This window comes from Pholcus phalangioides, unplaced genomic scaffold (genome assembly GCF_987345545.1).
Source record: "Pholcus phalangioides strain wild (caught in Gottingen) unplaced genomic scaffold, Ppha-v1.0 ptg000022l_1, whole genome shotgun sequence".
Lineage (NCBI taxonomy): Eukaryota > Metazoa > Arthropoda > Arachnida > Araneae > Pholcidae > Pholcus > Pholcus phalangioides.
The window spans coordinates 35,624,130-35,646,729 of NW_028301615.1; the positions used below are offsets into that span (position 1 = coordinate 35,624,130).

General features: G+C 36.2%; 1 protein-coding gene across 2 annotated transcripts in view; it reads right to left on the bottom strand.

Moving 5' to 3' along the window:
- Positions 1-2,675: 2,675 nt before the first annotated feature.
- Positions 2,676-22,600, bottom strand: part of nej (CREB binding protein nejire) — an 83,062-nt gene continuing 63,137 nt past the window's right edge. For both annotated transcript variants that reach the window (XM_089250110.1, XM_089250108.1), the window contains 4 exons: positions 20,859-21,008; positions 13,347-13,631; positions 12,586-12,912; positions 2,676-6,104 (listed from right to left, as the gene is read on the bottom strand). In XM_089250110.1, coding sequence (XP_089106236.1) covers positions 4,407-6,104; positions 12,586-12,912; positions 13,347-13,631; positions 20,859-21,008 — 2,460 coding nt within the window. In that variant the 3' untranslated portion in view covers positions 2,676-4,406. The remainder of the gene's footprint in view (positions 6,105-12,585; positions 12,913-13,346; positions 13,632-20,858; positions 21,009-22,600) is intronic.

Here is a 22,600-nt window from a genome sequence, read left to right on the forward strand (position 1 = left end):
CTTACTGCTGAAACCTGTTTGTGAAGATGAAAGGGGGGGGGGGGGGGGAAGGGACACATGCACCTCGTCCATATTCCTCTGCGGAACTTCTAACGAACTCGTACGTGCAGTGAACCTTCCGTGAAGTTTGTTTCTGTGTGGGGTATAGTGCCGTCATCTTTTTTTTCTTCCAACAATGCGTGAAGTGTAATAATTGAATAACATACCGTTGTAGGCCTCTTGCTTTCTGCGGCGAGACTTTTTAACGGAAGGGAAAGTCAGTTTCAGTATTGAAAAAGTACGGCGGATACCGCCGTACTTTTTAACGAGGCGAGTCTTTCTCATGGTCATAAATCAACAGTATTAAGACTCGGGGGTGGAATGGAAAGGATTGCCCTGCTAGTGAGTGTTATAAGCAGCAGAACCCACTCGTCTTTTTCAACCCTTTGACCACAAATGGGGCATATGCCCCATCAGCATTCCACCATTGACTGCGGCTAGAACATATTTCTGTGTTTGCCAACAATTAGATAAAATTCCTATTGCTAAATTCGCCTTAAATGCAATTAATTTTGTTTTTCAACGTAAATGGATCAAAAATATTTTATTGTTCGTAGTCAAAAGGTTAAGCAGACATTTTTATAGGAATCTTTCTATAAATTAAAAAAAAAAAATTGCATTATTTTTTTCATCACTTCATTCTCATGCATCTTTCTTCATAGATAACAGGCAAAATTTAGTATTCAGTGAAAATTCTGTAGAAAGGAATTCTAATCCTATAATCAGATGTTAGGAGAGAGAATTTTTTCCTTCTCGTTTTATAGAAGGGTTTTGCTTGTGGGAACACATGGTAGTACTTCCATGTATTATAGGGGAAATTTTCAAATCTACGAATTCATGTTAAATGATTTTGATCCATAAGAACTGCATCATAAGATTTTACAAGCTTTGCTTTTGCTTGGAGAATATTTATGAATACTGTAGATGAGGTGCATAAGATCAAACGTCAGCGTTCTGGTATTTACCACCCAGTCCTTGTTGAAAGGTTCTTCAGGTGTACGGTGGTCCAATTTGCAATTACGAAATTTTTAGAAAAACTTTTGACTTCCAAAAGAATGAAAGTTTTGAAATTCAAGAATCAGCTGCGAGTGTGGATGATTTGTTTTCGAATATCCCCAACATCATCCGATTATGTCGAGACAGAAGTTTATCTCAAAACTTGCAGAAATTTCTATTTCGTCTTTCAGGGTTTCCTAACCTACTCATAAATTGTTTCTTTGAAAAATTCCACACTTTTCAATGAAATCTAATGTTGGGAATAAATGTGATTTTCAACTTTTTTTTCTTATTTGACGTTCAAACATAATCAGTTTTTAAAATTTATTACACTAGTCTTGTAAGGTTCAAGGTTCTGGAATTTTTTGGAGAATTAATTTTTACTTCCCTTTTCTGTTTTTTGCTGAGAGCGCATTTGTATAATTTTTCTTAACAATAACAAGTAATCTTAGTTTGAGAGAGTCTTGACAAGGATTACAACTGCTAAACCACGCATGCACTTTGTCCACATTTCTCTGCGGAATTTCTAACGAATTGATACGTCAGAATGTACGTCTTGTGAACTTAACGAGTGAAATTTGTTACTGTGTAATGCTTGTTATATGTAGTGCTGCCATCAATTTTTCTAACTAAGAGAAATATGATTGAATAATTGTACCGTTGTAGGCCTGTGACTTTTTAAAGGGAGCGATCTGCTTGCATTCACACCTCGAAGTTTTTAAGGACAAGGACTGCACTGACGGGGTCTTGATCCCTAGGCTGAAGTCTCTTCTGAACCAATCCCCTCCCCACAGTAAATTTGTAGTGAAAAAATTACATTCCTATTGGAAAACCAAGGTTTCCGAGTTGAAACCTCTTGGTTCCCTATAAAAGAATCTTTTTATGGATCTTTAAAAAACACTATTCCAAAGTTAGTTAAGACATTGAATTAAGAAAAAAAGAAAAAAATTCAGGACAAAAAAAAAAGGGGCCTATTTCCAACATTCACTTCAATCAGAATGCCTACTCCATAAGTTTGAGACTGATGGGACTCCCGCTCAGTGATGGACTTATTTTTAATCTTCTTATATATTTACTGTACACTACCTACAGAACATATTTAAACAAGGGTCTGTCCAGACTTTTTTTTGTAGGGTCCCTTTTTGTGAAAATTTTCCTTATTTTTGTGGAAAGCAAAATAATCTAGTTAATTTATCACAAAAGAAATAAGATGTCCAATTTGGGTTTCATTAATTGCTATTTTTGTGAAAGTTGTTCAGGACCAGGTTTTTTGAGTGAAGGGTCCATTTTCCAGATCCAGAATTTTGTAAGTCTGAAAAAGGAACCCAAATTTCAGACTACATTTTAATAGCATTTTTTGCCATTTTTCACGAGAACTTTTATTTGGGAGGGAATTTCGTAGCAAATTCCCCCTAAATGGCTGTAAGCCATTTGCTAAAAATAAGAAATGACAGAAAGCAAACAACTCATAAAAAAGAACTGCTCTTGCTTATACATTGCTGAAGAAGTTTCCTCAGGATTAGAACTAAAACATTTCTTATTTGTTGAGCCCTGGTTCACGGTTCCTGTGAATAATGTAGCAAATCTACATACATGAGACAGAAACCAGTCAGAGAAGGAAAAAAAGTGCTATAAAAATATTAAGAGCATAATATAGTTTATTACAATTGTCAAAAAAAAAAAGACTGAAGCCTCACTGGCAGCAGGATAACGTTTTGGTACTTAGCTTAGCAAGTATACACATCTCTCATTTCATTTATTCTTCGTCGTGCATCATCTCCTGGCAGTGACCAAATATTCCTTCAAAATATACGACGGGAGGAAAAACGTGAATTCATTCTTGAGAAAGAAGAAACAAATTCCATGTGCGAACAATGAAACGAGAAATATATATATATATATATATATATCTGTTCCCCATATCACGTTATTTACATATTTAAAGTTCAGTTCGTTATTTGCTTTGAAGTCATAAAAACTCTTTCGACAAAAAAGATACAATGCTTGAATAAAAACATGGTAAACATCCCAAAATTTTTTTTTTGTCATTTACTTTATTGTTTTTATGCAAACTTACTAGATGCAAAGGAAAAAAAAAACGGAAAAGTTTTACAATATGTACAGCAGTACTTTCCTCAACTGGGTAATGATAATCTAACAATTTACATATTATGCTGCAGAGACAACAAATGGTTTACCCCTCTTTCTCGACACATTTTTTTTCCTTCCTTTCAACATAATTATGTACTATATATATATATTTATATATAATAGGTCATTTCTTCAATATAATATGAAAATTTTTTCGTTTTTCCTTTCGGTCAAATATGATAAACTGAGTCTTTTTCACAGGGGCAGCGGATTTAGGCTTTGAATAATAGTTTGCTTTTTTTTTGCTCTGCCGAGAAATGCAGAAATTAAAAGGAAAGTCCAAAAAATATATAATTTAAAAAAAAAAGGAGGAAAAAGAAAAATCACCATCAGGGATACAAAAGTATTAGGCATCTTTCGAATTGTTTTGGATAGGGCAAAAGAAAGAAAAAAAGAAAATGTACCATTAGGTGTAATGACCATGGTTCTGGAATGTTGACGATCAGAGCGAGTGCTTTTTTTCTCCTCCTCCTAAAACAACTAGATTTCAATAAATTATTTAAAAGGTACCGCAGACATAATATGGATTTCGACCTACGGACCTCACTCTCTGATATCACAATAATGCCTGATTTCCAACTGCATGTTCGAAATTAAAAAAAAACCAACAAAAACTCAGACTCCCAGTGCGTGCACGCGCACTCTCCTGAAGTTAACTTAAATCAAATGTTCCTTTCATTCCCTCAAATATACAAATTATACACGATGAAGATGCATCCCCCTGATAAAGGGTTGAAGAACAAAGTCATGCGAGATCAGGGAAGATCAAAATGGGGGTGGGGGAAGACAAAAAACAAAAATTTGTGAGACGAGACACAGAAGAAAAAAAAAATTCACAAAACAATCAACCAGTTATAAATCATACGTTTGCAATAATAAATCTGTGCATTCGTGTGAGTATTGGCTACTCACGATCGATCATCTCTTTTTTTCCCCCTGTCATGTGACATGCAGCGGAACCACGAATTGAAATTTAAACTGTACAAAAATCTCACAACGATTCAGTTCGTACAACAACTGCGTTAGTAAAAAAAACTATAACATTTGTCTTTGATAAACAGTTTTTTTTGGGATTCCTTCTAGCGAATCTGACTGAGCGGTCGGTCGGTCGTTGATATAAAAATTAATGTAGTAAAATGCCAGTTAATTGTCTTTTGTTCCATGAAAAATAACAGCCAGCATAATTAATTATCGTCGTCTCTAAATGTCAAAATAAGTTATTATAAGTTCTCGACAAATTTATTGAGCTGCTCTTGGGGCGTGAGATGACTCATGTCTGAGTCGTCCCTCGAGAGTCCCAAATCTTGACCGACCGGGCTCTGCAGCTGACTGGCTATGTTAGGATGCGTAGACACTGGGTTTGTTAATTGAGTCAACATCATGTCGTTGCTCGTAGTCATTTGATCGGGTCCCGCTAGCCCAGATGCCGAGAGATTTGGGTGCGGGGAATGAGTCTGAGCAGGGTAATGTGGCGATGGTGCCGGCTGTTGCCGAGGCGAAGGTATTGGCTGGGAAGTATTCGCTTGTGTCCTCGGTGACGCGATGGGCTGTGGCGACCGCACTGCCTGAACCAGCTGAGCAGCCGTGGGCGGTGGCGATCTCACTTGCTGCTGGAGGAGCTGCTGCTGGGACGGCGAAGGCACTGGACCCTGGGGATGCCCCATCATGCCTTGCTGGGGGCTGACGGGTGGGTGGGTCGGCGAAGCCATCTGCTGCTTCAACTGTGGTTGCATCAGTAACTGTTGCTGCTGTTGCTGGAACGTTTGGAATTGTGGTGCTCCTCCGTCTCCCTGGAAGCCCTGTTGATGACCGAAACTTATCGGCAGGGGCATTCTTTGGCGCTGTGCATACATTGGGGGTTGCGGAGGGGGAAATTGACCCTGTTGTTGCTGTTGTTGCTGCTGCTGACGTGGCATGAATATCTGTTGCTGCTTTTGAAACCAGACACCGGGTATCTGCCCTTGCTGCGGTTGAGGAGCCCCGATCACACCTCCATCATTAACAATCATTTGCTGTTGTTGAGGTGGTGGTGGAGCTTGCTGCTGTTGTTGTTGCTGCTGCTGCTGTTGTTGCTGTTGATGCTGCGAACGTTGCTTGATAAAAGCAGCCATGAGATGTGGGTTTGACTTCAATATGGCAAGTACCTGCTGCTGTTGCTGTGGCGATGTAGGAGACTTCAACGTCTGTAACAGCTGCTGCAATGCTTGATTGGGTCTTTGCATACTTGTTCCAGGAGTGGCACTCGGCATACCCTGAGGTGGACCCATGGGAGCAACTGGATTACCTATTGCATTCTGCATACCCGAAGGTCCCATCAATTGAGATGCCTGCCTAAGCCCCATGGGTTGTTGTGCAGGTTGAGGTTGCTGCAACTGATGGGGTTGGTTTTGCATAGCTTGCTGACCATATGGAGATCCATCCCAGCATCCCATTCCTTGCAGCATGCGATTCGGGACTCCAGTCATCATTTGGGCCATGGGCTTTTGCATTTGAGTTTGCATTTGCTGTTGTTGTGATGGGATCATCTGGGGATTTCCGGTTGGTTTGGAGCCAAGAGGAGCACCTTTTCCATAACTCACTGCACCAGCCACCATGTGAGGAGCTTGTTGACGAGCAGCTGCTGCTTGAACTTGCTGTACTGCTTGCAGAGCACCAACAGGAGGACCAGTAGAAGGCTTCATACCTATTCCAGGCTGCGGAGCATGTGGTGAAGTATGCGGCTGTGGTCCAGGTGAAGGCTGGTTCGAAGAACTCGAATTTCCTGGACTCGGTTGAGGCATAGGAGCAGCCATACCTCGATTTTGCATAGTTGCTATTCGTCTCTTTAGGATCTGGGCTTGCTGTAGCCTGTGCTGTAATTGCTGTTGCCGTAACTTGTGCTTGATATTCAAACAGAACGGCACGGGACAAACAGCCTCCTGTTAATAAAAAAAAGTTTTAGTATTGATACAACACCCATTAAAAACTATTAAGTTACAAAGACTTCATTTTTTCTTCCCCCATTTATTTTGCAGAATAGATTTGATGTTAATTTTGTCCACCTTACTTATTGAAAGCTTAGGATCACTATTAAAGTCAAAATTTAATGACAATTACAACTGTCATCAACTGGACAAGCTTTTGCATGACAAACTATTTTAGGTGCATGAGTCCTTCTTGACCCAAAATAACTCGCTTTCAAAAAGAACTACCCCTATGCAACTCAGATTAGCAGTTACTGCTAACCCAAAACTACTGTAATGATTAGAGCCCGGATTATATACACTAAAAAAGTGGCAATATTCTCTAAAAATATGCAAATATGCACTGAAAAATGCTAAAATATGCACTTAAAATGCCAAAATATGTATTAAACACCCTAAAATCTGCATTAGAAATCTTGAAAAAGTCAAAACTTCCGAAATATGTACAAAAAATTAAAAAATATGCATTAAAAGAAAATTACAAAGCAAAAACAAAAAGCAGATGTGTTTTTTTTAAAAAAAATTCATCTTCTCTATTTCTTAGTGCAAATGAATTCATTTACAAAAAACATCCCCTCACATATATATACCGTATATGCATATGCAAATAGCTTCTACATATTTTTTATTCAGGCATATTTCAATTTTTAGTTTGTTGTAGCTGTTCAATAATGAAAATAGCAGTAACAAAAGAATTCCAAAACTATTTCTAAAAAAAAAAAATTAACACTTTGACATATCTCTAGAAATAGCCTTACAATAAAACAGTATTTGTAAAATACTTTATAAATATGTATTAATTCACTAAATTTCACCTGCGGGAAAAACCCCCAATGTTAAGAAAATATTATGAACAATATTTATTTGAAAAATTGAGTGAGCCTAAATAAACCTTCAAAAATCTGCACTTATACCGAAAATTCATTGATTTTATGTATTTATATGCGTTAACGCTAAAAAAGGCCAAAATATGCAAATGCATATGCACATATGCATTTAACCCAGGCTCTAGTAATGATAATAGTAAAAGTAACCACACTTGTCTAGATGTTGATTGCCCACAGGGTAAAATAACAATTTGCGGAAAAATTTAAACAAGTGTTCATAAACAATACCCAATCGAAAAACCAAAGAATCAAATTTTTATGCATTCTTTTCAGAGATTCCAGGTGTTTGACTTCAACTACAAAAGCTATTGTTTATTTAACTCCTCAATATTGATGTCAGCATATTATAGTTCTATTCCGAGCTTGTTTGTGATTTAAGATTGCTGTCTTTCTGCTTCTGTTTGCCTCTCTCAATTCATTTGAAATCATGTAGCTAACAAGTTAATATCTAACGTGCTTCTTTCCTTAGCATGTATGTATGTTATTGAAAATAACCTTCAAAGAGCCCAGTTTGTCTTCAATCATCTTCCGCTGCAACTTACATCTCAAGAACACAAGTGACATACATGACTGCTCTATCATTTGACTTCAACAGAAGTTTCTTTGCTTAATTTTATATTGTTATTAAAATTAAAAAAATATATTAAACTCTTTGGAAATTTTGAAGCTTTGATGTCTGAAGACTTGTTTGTGATGCAACCAAACGAATGATTAAATGAAGTTTCTTGGTTTGTGAGAAAATCAAGTTGCAAGATACAATAAAACCTCTCGTAACATTCAATTCTGAATGGTAACCACTGAAGTACGGCCACATTTTCTTGGAACAGAACGCATCCAATTGAATTAACATTAAGGTTAACCTCTGAACAAGGATTTCTAAATAACGACCACTTTTGGTAATTAAAATGAAAAATGGTCATAAAGATCGCTTTGAAAGGTTTTTCGTCCTTGAGCCTAAAGATAACTATGGGTTCTTCCTTATGCCAGTAACTCTTTAAGATATGGTCGTGCACATCAAGTGTTTCCTAAGTAAATGCTAACAGGTGCACTAGATGGATTTCAGAAAAGAAAAAAGCAGAAATTAGAGTTAAAATTTAGCAAGTGGCTATGTCACAGACTTGGGACCCTTTGTTTTCCCATACTGTTTGACCAAGGGAGCTCAGATAAACATCAATTGAAAATACTACCTTGGATAATAACGGAAAATAGCTGATTACATTAAAGGACAAATTTAAAGAATGCATGTCATAGAATACAAGGATTACAGCACAGCTCTTTTTTTCTTCATGAAATTTTTGAATGAAATTAACAATAGAAAACTACAAATAAAAGTTAAAAAACTCATGCATCTTCAATACAAAATAAATGTTATGTGCTACAAAAACAGTTTCTTCTAATTAATTACAGTATCGGTTGTTATAATTTTACACTCAATCAAGAAGTTAGGTACATTCACAACCCATGTTTCAGAAATACTGAAGAACAGTGTAACCTTCAAACAACGGCCACATTTGCTCGGTCCCATTAGTGGCCATTGTTGATAGGTTTGACTGTATATTTTGTGTATGAGCAATGTTATAACAATTTGTTAATCAATGAACCAAATGAGTATGTGAAGTAACTTAATACTAAGAGGTTGAATTTTTTTGTGATTATCCCAGTTTCACATGATCTTTATCAAACAACAGCACCTTTAAATGTCAAATTTTCGAAACAGTAATTTTAAAATAAGTTACTTTTTTTCCACGCATAGTAGTATTACAGTGAAGTTTAAAACTTCAAAGTGCTTGTTTATTTGAAATCTTCTTTTCAAAGCCTGTTTTCCACCAATAACAAGTTCTTTTTTTGTCCCCTTTTTCTTACAAAATATGAGTAATTTCAGTCTCAAGGGTCTTGATGTGCCTTGGCTGAGTTCTGCGGCTGCCTTTCAAGTCAGAATTTTTCACAGGCCAATATTTACTGTAGTAGTTTACAAAAAGAAAAAGCATTCATACTGGACCTTCAGGCCCTCGAAGCCTGTCAGTCTAACTCAGTTGTCCCAAACTTTTTGTTCCGTCGCCCCCCCCCCATCAGAAATTTCTCCCTCTAATCACCCCCCAACTCAAGTAAATAAACCCATAGGATCCTACGTTAAATCAGTAGGTTCTATCGCCCCCTTGGACCATTCCATCGCCCACCGGGGGGGGGGGTGATATTGCCCACTTTGGGAAACACTGGTTTAACTCATAAAGAGGCTATACGTCTTGGCAGATGTATAATGAATTGAGGACAAAACAGGTAAGAATATGTACGACCCTTCCCACTTAGAAAGTTGTTTTCTATTAATTTTTGAATAACCCAAGGTGGTCTTGGTCCTGCTCACCTCAGATTATTGGGACTCTACTGTACTTAATTAGGGGGAAGGAATATGAAACTCTGATTGCAAAACCGTAGTACACAACACATTAATACACAAAGTCAAGCGAAAAAGAACAGTTGAATGAAAAAATAATATAACTGGCGATTCATCAACTATTTTCAAATCAACTGCTGGGTGAAGGTTTTTAATTTTTCCATTTTACCGTCTGATGATTTGCCATCCAGTTGATCCATCTTGTTTGAGGACACCTTCTCGGATGTCTAACACCACGGGGTACCAATCCAGAATACTTGTGGTTCAGATATTGTCCTGTCTTGCAATGGGCCCCGCCCATTTCCGTTTTAAATGTTTAAATCTTTCCATGATATAACATACACAGGGGTGGGAAGTGACTAAGTCCATTTTGGAGCAGCTTTGGAGCAGCAAAATTCAGGATTCGGAGCAATTTTGGAGCAGCAAATTCGGGATTTGGAGCAATTTTGGAGCAGCAAAATATGGGATTCGGAGCAGATATTTATAAATTGGAGCAGTGAAATTAACAAGAATATTTTCGTTAATCCTCAACCCTTTTCAAAATAAAACTGCATTGTCTTTTGTTATCAAACATCTTTTCGTCAGCTTGATTTTTGTTTTTGGTGTTTAAGGCTTTCGACACCTTGTTTGAAAGAGTGGCTGTCATAAAATTTTTTGCACCCGTCTATTTAAGATGATTTTTGCTTACTGAGGGCACCATTTGCTGCCTTGAACAGCAGCACTTCAAATTAGCTAAAAAAAATTTTTAAGTTTTTAATTTTTTTATACTTGGAAAGAAATTGTTGCAAAATGGGAACTCAATGTTTGGCGATCTGACACTCGCTATTTGGCGAGATTGGCGATTTACCTCTCGTTATTCTGCAACATTGGCAATTTAACGCTCGTTATTCAGCAACATTGGCGATTTAATGCTCGTTATTCTGCAAAGTTTCTAAACTAACATTCGTAATTCGGCGGACATGCGCTTTTTACTCCCGGAATGAAAATGTTTTGCATGAAACATCGGGATTTAACACAATGACAATCGACTACAGTAATTTCTGCTGCTTCCAGCGACGACTTTTTTCTTTTAAACGGAAACACTCAAATTTGCACTTTAAAGCTGAAAGGCATTGCAAACCATCTTCAGTTCCACGATCACGGACAATATCAGGGTTTCGCGATGGAAAGCCTGGTCAGGGGCCAATAGTTTAAGTATAGTGGAATAAAACACGCTCTTTCTCTTAAAGAAACGTTTCGTGGCGAGCAGGAACAAAAATTTTTTGGCGTCCTTTCCAAAATTCCGGGCATACTGAAGCAAAATTCGCTATTTGGCACAGAAAAATACAAAAATACGCTATTGGAGCAGGATTGTGCAAGATATTAGTTTTGGCCCAGTGCGGCGAAATTGACGCAGAGTTCCCACCCCTGCATACATCTTCGTGAGGCTTCTTATCTAAGCAATTTCTTTTCTGTCTCTCATTCTGATGCCTAGCAAACATCTTTCCACGCTCCTTTGTGCTGTCAGTAGTCTTTATATTGTCTTGCTCTGTCCAAGTTTCAGCTCCATAAGTCAATGCTGGTAACAAGCTGATTAAACACCCTACTTTTCAGGCATAATGGCATGTGGCTTTTCAGAATTAAACAGTTTTTGCCAAAAGTGCTTCATCTAATCTCGATTCTCCTGTTTATTTCAATAATGATTCCATGGTAATTTCTTGTTCCATGTATACATAGCAGACGTGCCAACTTTTGAAATCCATAAATCCGGAGATTCTCCGGGGGGGGGAGGGGGGGGGGGGTCTCCCGCCTAAATCGGGAGAGTTGGCAGGTCTGACATAGCTTTCTACTTCTGTGTTGTTAAGCAAGATCTTCACAGCAAAGGAGTTAAACATAAATTTAGTAAATTGCAGATTCATTTTCAAACCCACCTGCATACTTGTTTTCTCCAGTTCTTGTATCATTTCTTCTAGATCATCTAGATTATTGCTGATAATGTTATTGGAAAAACTAGTTGTTACTAATTGCAAAATGGATGAGAAATTCTCCATTTATTCTGACTCCTTTTTCACCCTAATCCAGTTTTATGAATACTTTTCCTAAAACAGCCGTAAAGAGCTTTGGTGAGATAGTGTCACCCTGCCGAAGTACTTTTCCAGGTTTAATCTTTGCCTTTCCTTTATCCAAATGAATGGTTGCAGTTGCTTTGTCATATATTTTCTCAGGGCTCCCACTCAAAAAATTAGAAAAAGCAGGATAGAAAGTAGGACGGGGAGGGTAACCCCCCTAGACAACATAATCATCGCATAATAAAAAACATCCTGTGAGATTGACTCGAGCTAAAGAAAAATGGCAGAAATGACTTGGTTACAAAAACAATTTTTGGTCAAAACAGTGTACTAGCAACCACAGATAGTTCTTTTCCATCTCTCTTCAAAATATATATTACATTCTTTTTTAGAGTCTTCCACAGTCCAGTCTGCGGCCTATAATTTTGAATGATGAATGTTAGTTACGGTTCTAACCCCATGAAGTAGTAAATACAAAATTATTTTTTCCATCCAGACAGAAGTTTTTAATGACTACTCTACTTGTAGAACCCTCAAACTAAGCAAAATTAATAAATCAAATGGTCCACATACCCCCCCCCCCTAAATAACCTTGAAAACGCTACAATTTCTGCTTTGACACAATCATTAATTGCAATCTACATTTGCAATAAAAAATAAAAAAGTAAGAGCCCTGTTTTCTTGATGATATTGAGATGCAAAAAAAAGTCTTCTCTATCCCAATTTCATCTAGAGCTTTAACAGCAGATGTGAAGACAAAGTCAAATGAATTCTCAAAATCAATGAAGATCAAACACAATGGTAATTTGTATTCCTTGTGTCTCCCTGAATTCCCTGACTGTTTGGATGTGATCCACTGTACTAAACCCGCTTTGAAAACTTGCTTGTTCTTTTGGTTGGGCTGCATCCAATGTGGATTCAAGCCTACATGGAAATGATTCTCGTGAATTAAATCTCTCGCCATCGGGTGGGGAAGCAACTGATGATTATCTGACTATTAATAAAATAAAATTTTAGGGTTTCATCGAGTAATTCCAGTGAAGTGAAATTAGGAATTCAATAATACGTGTAATTTTTATGTGGGACAAAATGACCAAATAGTTACTAACTTGACAGTGTTTCGCATGGCAGCAACACAAAGCAATGAGTTGCCTGCATATGGGACAGCCACCGTTAGTTTTCCTTTTACAGCTCTTTGCGTGTTGCTTAACTCGTTTCATCTTCTGACAACTAGTTAAGCGGCAGTTGGCATCTCTGCACTGACAGGCATGGACAAGTGACTGTATACAGCGCTGAATGGACAGCCGCCTTGCTTCTTGTGGATTGGTCTGTTTTTGGTCACTAGTTGCTGAATTGTCCTCGATATCGAAACCAAGTTTCTCCATCCTATGGGGATGACCTTCTGACTCATGGCAACTCACACATAAATCAAAATCCTAGAAAATATCACAATGAAAAGAAAAAAAATTTACACATCACATAATGAATATCAGGTGCATGAAATATGGCTAGTGCTGGGAGGGGGGGGGGGAGAGCAGTTGTCTGAGGTAAATTTTAGGGGAAAGATGACTTTTAAAATTTGACAAGACATCTCCCTGGCAAAATGAAATGTAGCATATACATGTATGCCACGGTTGAAGCCAGTCTTATTTTTTTGCAAAATCTGGAAGAAAATCTTGTAATGCAAAAGAAATAACCATTTTCGCAAGAATGCGTACAGAAGGTACGCGAAACGAGTAGACATCCATCCCTCAATCATTGGCATTTTGCTAAAGCTTTTTTTTTTCCTATTTTAAATTTTTTGCTACAGGAATTTTTTTATTTAGCTTAAACCCTGGTGTATGCACACATGTGAAAAGTTCCTACTCACATCACAGACAGTACAATGGTAGCAGATGTTTTCCACATTCTTCTTGCAATTATTGCAGGTATAAACGAACCGATCCTGATTTTGATTGTGGAGTTCGTAGAGCATTGCCATTGTGGAATATTTGGTCCGGCGCAACGAAGAGAACTCGTAGTGTTTTTCACGAGCAAGAGTTAGGAAAGCATCACGTCCATCCATCATATCACAACTGATGAACGGATCTGGATCTTGGATCTCTGGCAAGTTGACAGCAGCCTGCTGTGAGTGAAGTCTGATCACAAAGAACACCTGGAAAGATATTGACATTAAGTAAAAAAAAAAAAATGCACACTGAAACAAAGCAGCATTCTGATTAGGAAAATTTGATAAATAAAATATTTAAAAAAAAACTCGACACATTATATTTATTACACATGTAAAATAAAATTTAGTATGGAAATTTCTATCATGAGAGCGAGCACCTTTCCTAGTCTCACAAACTCATAACCATAACTAAAAAAAAATTAGTCTAAAAAATTACCTTATCTTAAAAACATGCATAAAGGAAACTTCCGTCAAAAAAAATTACAAATGTAAACATGTCAATTTGTATATAATTACATCAAAATTATTAAAAAAAATCATATTCAAGCTTTGAAACAGAGGGAAAAAAATATCAATTTTGATTTGCTTACAGTTTCTTTACATGAAATTATTGACAAGTGTCCCATGGGAAGAAACATGGCCCTTGATTTAAAATTTGATATTATAGCCAAGATGTCCCCGAACAAAGACTTAGCATTCATAAAAACAATTTATTTGAACAATTAACACCAAGATAAACATATTAGAGGTGGGAAAAACAAGGAAAAAAACCAGAAAAGAGCTGCTTGCTGGCATCAGCCTCATGGCAAGAAAAATCGACTAACTGAATTATACAGGTCATTTGCCTCACAGGGCGGAAACCTGCTTTTTACAGTTCAGTGTTCATACAAAATTTCTTAAACCAAAATTAAGGAGTTTTCAAGGAGTCATGGCAGGCAGACTTACAAGTTCTACAGCAATATATATATATATATATATATATGTGCCCTGCCTTTTATATATATATATATATATATAAAAAAGGCAGGGCACAGGCAAATTTATTAATATGCCAAATGAATTTTCCCTCTTCTCAAAAATATAGACATAGAAATGGTTCAGAAATTACAACTTTTGATTTGTTACCCAGCATCATAAGAATTCATAAAATAACACTGGTAAACAAGGTTTTTGTTTCTTGGACGCTGAATACTGTTTCTTATGTATTTTTCTATGATGATTCTGAATCCGTCATCAGAATACAATACAAATGCAATGCCACAACAGGTAAATTGCCCAACGAGGTGGCTGACTTAAGAACATCATGGATCCCCATAATCGTCCATAAGGCACCAGTTTTCCGCAATTGCATTTTCCATTGTTATGGGTTAGCCGAACCAGCCTTAATCCATTAGCTGCCACGATCCCTATTTGGGGATTTTGGAATTTTACGTGCTTTACGTTTTACGTTTACAACTTTTTGTGCATATATATATACAGACGTGCCAACTTTTGAAATCGAGAAATCCGGAGATTCTCCCGGGGGGGGGGGGGGGAGAATCTCCGGACACCCACCCCTCGACACTCATAGACTAGATCAAAAAAAAATTCATAAAATTTTTTTTCGAATTATTATTTTTTAATAAATTAAGAAAAAGTTGCATTCTTCCCTCCCCCAAGGCACATTCTGCATTGCCCCTGAGAAGAATATAATTCTCTGCCAGTCTTTCCATGCAGAATAGAGAAATCACATCTACATACTGTTAATAAAGAATGTGTTTCCTTTCGTGGATGCTATCAGTGATTGACAATCTTGGGTATATGAATTCTTAAAAGCTTTATATTTAACTGTATATAGCTTAAAGTTTTATATTTTCTTTTTAAAGATGTTTAATCGGAAGAAACTATTTAAAAAATTCAAATTACAAAGCTGCGGACGAAAAAACGTGTTTACAGCGCGGCTGTTAATGGAATACAATAACGATTATACAGGAATTTCGGCAACGAAGGTCATGCCCCTGATAAATGATTGCCGATAAATGCTACGAAAACAAAGTCGTATCTTTGCCAGTTGCTTAAATGCGGTCACAAAGACTTTTTTTACGGCTGCTCGATGAAAATTACTACAGCTGTTCTCTACGGGTGTTTTCCCTAATGACGACGGTAATTATTGACGCCATGACAACGTGAAATCTAATTTTCTGCCAAAATCCGGAGAAATTTTAACAAATCCGTAGAGCGGGAGGAAGGATGAAAAATCCGGAGTCTCCCGCCTAAATCGGGAGAGTTGGCAGGTCTGTATATATAATTTATACGGCCAAAAATATTTAAAAAAAAAAAAAATTTGTCAGTATATTGTCTCTATACATAGATCAACATTTTTAGCCTAATAATGGGTATTATGAATATTAAAACTTGCCTCATCTGACTAAATATTATGGAATAGTACATCAAGATTCTCTTGAGATACCTCTGATCATGTGCTAGCCATGGGGACAAGGGAATTACGAGTCCCTTTCACCCTTTCTAGGGAATTCCTGACCAAACTGTCCAAGCTTTGCTCCTCGACCAAAGCAATTTGAGCACCTTTTTTCGAAGGAAGATGACAGTCGAGTGCAATGATGTGGATGCTCTGTACGTTGCATTGGGGCATCAGTATAATCCCCTAGAGTGGAGGTTATTCATAGATTCCTCTAAAACCAGCTTGAAAGCAGTACTTTTGCACAATGGTAAAGAAAACCCCTCCATTCCCATCGCTTACAGGGCTTACGTGAAGGAGACATATGAAAACATGAAAGTTTTATTACGGATGGTTCAGTATGAAAGATATGCCTGGCAACTTTGCAGAGATTTGAAAGTTATTGCCCTTGTACTCGGTCTTCAACTAGGATATACCAAATTTTGCTGTTTCTTGTGCTTGTGGGACAGCAGAGACAGAAAAAACCATTATGTAAAAAAACAATGGCCACCAAGAAGACAGCACTTTTTGAGAACCAAAAATGTCGTCAGTCAGCCCCTGGTGAATCCCCAGAAAACTACCTGCCACCTCTACTCCTTAAACTGAGATTGATGGAAAATGTTGTAAAGGAAGGAATTTTGAAATGGCGACAGTTTTAGCTTTCTAAAAAAACAAATTTCCACGGGTCAGTGGCGCTAAAATCAAGGAAGGCATATTCGTTGGCCCTCGAATTCGAGAATTAATGAACAATCCTGAGTTCGATGCCACCCTAAATAAGCAAGAAACACCAGCATGGGAGTCATTCAAGAAAGTAGTTCAGAATTTTCTTGGAAATAACAAGACGGACAAATATAAGGACCTTGTGGAGGAATTACTTCAGAACTATATAAAGCTCTTGGTTGCAATATGTCACTGAAGATACATTTTCTTCATTCACATTTGGATTTTTTCCCTATAAAAAGAAAATCTAGGTGATGTCAGCGATGAGCACAGCGAGCGATTCCACCAGGACATATCCATCATGCAATCTCATTATCAAGGCAAGTGGAGCCCAAACATGCTGGACGATTACTTTTGGACATTAACTTTTTAATGCCCAGATAAAAAACCTGGGAGGGTCGTGAAAATACCAAGTTTTTTGTGTTTGAAGTGGACTCGTCCAAATTTTGGCCACTTTCCTTCTCCCCACCCTTTCTCCACGAGTTTCTATTCATGCCATCCTTTGCATTGACGTTCACCCTTTCATTTCAATGGATTTTCGGGAGATAATTTGTCTATACTGAAAACACCCCTTTCCTCACAGTATTATCTCTTTTGAAAATGCATTGAGTACCCTTAGTCCATTCTCAAGGAACCTTCTAGTACATCAGCTTTTAAAATCCCATTGATAGGGCGTTGTAGTTGTCTTTTCCGTTCCCGCCTCTGACAAGAGCTTTCATCTCCTTCCCCGTAGGTGACAAAAGCCCACCAAAACATACCCATACCCCCTAGCTGGGCCGACTTGAGGCGGTTATGGGCATTAACCTACTCGGCCGACTTCGGGCGATCTGGGCATTATAGAGTTTAAAAAAGATATTCCTGCTGAAGAATACAGAAGAAAATCATGTAAAAATACCTTTTGAACAGCCATTAATATTAGAATTTAAGACATTTGAAGTTATAAGCAAATGCGAAAAAAATATGTTCTTTAAACTTTTAAAAGCATGTTACTCAAAAACTATGCCTGACAGAAAAATTCTGACAGCAGATTCGGAATCAGTGAGGATAATACTATAAGAATGATCTTATTTGATCAAAGAAACACGAAAAAAGTGAAATTTTGTTTACAAGTGTATAATCAATCCCCACATACAGATAATCAATACTTTTCCTGTTGTCACCAAAGTGCTCTAAAACCTTCAAGTTTCAGTGAAAAATATAACTCGTAACAGCCTCACATAAATTATATAAAAATTCTATATGATAGTGATATCATTCCCCCTCCAATTATTCAAAATAAAAAAACCACAGCTGACAAAGATTTTTATTATAAAATTATTTATATTTGAAGCAACTCTTTATTCACCTCTTGCTCAAAGTGGATAAACACATACACAAATTCTATAAAATTTAAGTTTTCAATTTTCCTTCTTGTTTTTCAGTTATACTCAGAAAGAAATTGTTGCAAAATGGGAGCAAATTTCAGGACATTCAACATGATGTTTGGCGATTTAGCACTCATTATTTGCTTATTTAACACTCGTTATTTGGCAAAATTTACAAATTAACACTCATAATTCGGCGGACTAGCTCTTTTATTCATGAAATGAATTTTTTTCTCACGAAACATCAGGATTTGACGCAATGACGATCAACCATAGTAAACAGTTGATGAAGGTTTTCGCGGCCATCATTTGATAAAAACTGTTTTTTCGGGTTCGAAGACCGTCGACCGTTTGAGTTAGTTCTCAACGTTTCCCCAACACTAGTGGTTGGCATCATCGGGGGAATAGATAAACTGGATCAAAGTCAAGTTTTCCGGAGTCTCAGGTTGTATTTATGCACATAAGTGGCATGAACTACACTATTGTTTTGCCATAGAATCAACTGGCCAATTGCAAAAAAATATTGTATTTCAAGCCACATATGTGCATAAATACAACCTGAGACTCCGGAAAACTTGACTTTGATCCAGTTTATCTATTCTCCTGATGATGCCAACCACTAGTGTTGGGGAAACGTTGAGAACCAACTCAAACGGACGACGGTCTTCGAACCCGAAAAAACTTTTTATCAACCATAGTAATTTCTGCTGCTTGCAGAGCAGACTTTTCTTTTTTTTGACAATGGAAACCGCGGTAGGCTGTTGAGAAACACTGGACTAGAGTAAACCATCTTCAGCTGCACAATCAAGGATATGATCAAGTTTTCAAGAAAAGCCTGATGAGGGGACGATAACTTGGATAAGGAGCTGCTGCGGTTACTATAATCCGATTTTCAGGGACAAAATCGAGAGCGGGAACTTGACAGGAAAATCCAATACATATCTAAATTCAATTTCAATCCTCCAAATTTTGTAGAGGACTAAAAATACTCTTTCAAATTTTGCATAATTTTTTGCTTTTCATAAAATACTGCTTAAAAAATTAATATCAATACAATTTTGTTAAATACCTTCCCTTAAAATTTTGAAAAGTGAAATTACTCTAATTATAATTAATAATAATTAACCGATAAGATTATCAGTTGCATTTGCACAAATCTAACCTATGAACTTTATTGGTAGGATTTTTCAAGTTTTATAAAAGGGATTTTATCAAACCTTCATAGTGTAATCCCGAAAAAGGTACATACAAGGCAGGTATAAAAGTATTTCGAGGAGTTTCCAGGTACACAAAAAAATGAAAATGTGCTATTCGACGAAGAAAAATACGAAAATACACCATAGGAACAAGATGTTAATTTTGAAGCAGCGTTCCCACCACTGGTAGTAGCATCATTTTCTGGCAGGTTAGGAACTTAGCCAACTTTTTTATTTCAATTTCATTGTCAATTTTTTCAAAAGCACAACAATTTTCTTTTCCAGTTTCTTTCAGCATATCAGAAGCGGGTGTGGCCACTGTAGTTCAACCAATCAGCTGCCTCGTCGTCAGCAGAGCTGTTCTCACCCACTACAGGGTGGCCTTGAAATCCCTAAAAAGAAATCCCCCCCAAACATGCCTTGTTTTCTTTTTCCAGGGACTTTCTTTCAGCATCAAGTACTACTACTCATCATCAACCGTTCATCAGCTTTAGAAGGAAATATTCCAGGGTGGGGGAAAAGTTGACTGTTTTTTAGAAACAGCTGGAAGGATTTTAAAGGGCCTTAAAAAGATATGAAAATTAATAACTTTTTAAGGAGTTTTTAAGCACCGTACAAACCCTGCTGTTACTATGCCAATGGTGGCCAGATGTCAGGTTTGCTTATTAAATTCACTATCCCAAAAAAAAAAATTTGAATGCCTGATTGACCAGCTTTTTTCTTGCATAAATGTCTAATGAAATAGAATTTTTCTCAATATTTATTAGGTAGAACTACTTCATTCTTAAGTCAAATTAAATTTTAAAAAAGGGGGGGGGGTGGAAATGGAGAAATCAATTGGCCAGATGGCTGGTTAAAGGAACCAAATACAGCCAAATCTTGATAAGTCAAAAGTGCACAGGCAGACAAAGAACTTCGAGTTATTGTTAGTTTGACTTACAGAAATTTCAATTTCAGAATGGGGAAAAAAAGATTTATTAAAATAACAGTACTATTTACCAATATTGTATTACTAAAACATGTTAAAAAACAGGAGGTGAAGAAATTCGAAAAGATAATTTACTCTAGTTTAATCATATTAAATTATTGAATGAGAATACAGTGAAACTTGTATAAAACGGAAGGTGAAGAGACTGAAATTACTTTACGTTCCAGAGAGGTTTTCATTTTATAGAGATGCACACAAAATATATGCATTATTATTTATTTCTATTGTTTATGAAACTTAAGTTTTGAGAGCATCACCCTAACTTTTATAAACCAACGAGTGTTAAACATGAATATTTGAAATTTTTCATGCTTGCTGCTTCAAATAACTATACATTTGAAATTTCATATTTAATGCGCTAATAGTCAAGCTTCAATATAAAACAAATTTACAAATTGCATACCTTTTCAAAAAAACAGGAACGAGATCAACAACCAATAATGTTTGTGAAAGATTCTACGTATAACACTGCAATATTTTGCTTTTTACGCCTTTACCAAATTCTATTTTTATGTACAACAGGGAATCAGCACTTAGCGATTATGACAACATTAAACACATCCTACTGTATTTCACAAAAATAAAAACCATAAATGTATTGATGAACAAAAATTGTTCTCTAGTCATGAACAATATGCCATTATAGAACATTATGCTAAATTAAAAAAAAAATGCTAACAATTTTATTAAACAGAAAATAATTTTCAAAATATGGTAAAAACTTACTTCTTTATGCTTTTCCATAGTGGAGTAAATCTTTGCAGATAGATCATTACCGGTATTTGGAACGTTGGATTTCTTATTGTTCTTTCTTTGATTATTCTTGCTTTTGTTAGACTTTTTATTGCGTCCACTTTTCTGCCCCTTTTTCTTACCCTGAAAAATGGTTTTCTCATTCTTTCACTTTATTCCATACGATTTTATTTTGAAGCATCATATCTTTAAAAATGAATTTTTAATGTGTAACACATTTGTGTATGTTGTTTTATAATTTCAAATAACATGGTTCATACTCTTTGAAAGTATAAAAAAAATTCAAAGACTTTCACATATTTTTCCAGGCAAACTTTAAAAATTCAAGGAAATTCATATTGTGGTTGATAATAATTGTGATTTCTTCAAAAAAATGGAACTTATATTAATTTAACATTTACTAATTTTTAATTGAGTTTGATATGTCAATTTATTAAAGATATATAATTTCAACTTGTAGATAATATTAAAGGTCAACATAAGGTCTTGCTATACAAGAAAATAAATAACTATTGTAACTTAGTATACAAATCACATTCAAGCACAAATCATTTTATGTTTGGAACAGTATTGAAATTTGCCTTCAATAAAAAAAAATCAGAAAGCATTTAATCATATATGTTTCGTGACCACATGACCCATATTTCTTGTGACATTTCTATATTTTCATGTAATTTTGGCCATCCCGACTTCATAAAAATGCCCCATTATTTGCTGCAATTTTCACGAAGCCCATTTGAATTTTTCTATATTAAAATTATTTTCCCAACCCTATACTTTTTATAATAATTATGACACTTTAAATATGAACATTTATCTCCTATATGCGATATGCCAACATTTCCCCAACAGAATTAATTTAAATCTACCGCTCCAATGCAATGGTACTTTATTTTCTGCCTTTGGCGATTTTTTGACAATTTTAGCAATAATTAACAACTTTGCTTACCTTCTGGCAAAATTTTTGGTGACAATTAGCAATTTTCCCATATTTTTATAGAGAAAATATGGCCAGCCTAGAGCCTATATATACGCAACTGACATTCATTTAATCAATAATTCAAAATATTTTCAAGCAATTTCTTCAGCACAGTGTTTTGCTGCCAGTTTTTAAGCACACAAGTACCTCAGGTTTTGAACATTGTCTCGTAGCTCATAGTTTTTGCTCAACTTATTTGCACTTCAACAGAACAAGGTTTACTGAAAATTTAGTTAGTGGGGGACAAATATTGATGGAAGAAATTCACAAAAAAACATTCAAGCAATTATAAGCACTTGAAAATTATTTTTTCAAGGCCTGCAATGATTTCTTAAAGACCTAAAAGACTTGAAAAATGATTTTTTTTTTGCAAGGACTGTACAAACTCTGAGTAATCCGAATCAGTGCTCTTGAACTGCTAGTCCACGAACCGGTGCATGGGAATTTGTGTGTTCACAGAGGATTCGACCAACTCATTTAGCTGCTACACGATTATGGAGTTGAATTGTCGAAGGAGAAACACAATGTTTTTGAGATTTCTAGTTATATAAAAAGATTAGTTTGTATCAGATGCCCTGTTTGTAAATTGGGGACAAATATGAACAGCAAAGAGTGGGAAGAATGAAAGAATTACACTTTCGAGTCCACCCTTTGTTTGTTGTTATCCATTCTTCATATTGAACACTAGCATAAATCCTGAGAGGACAAGAGAAACTAGCATTTTTAGAATTTTTTT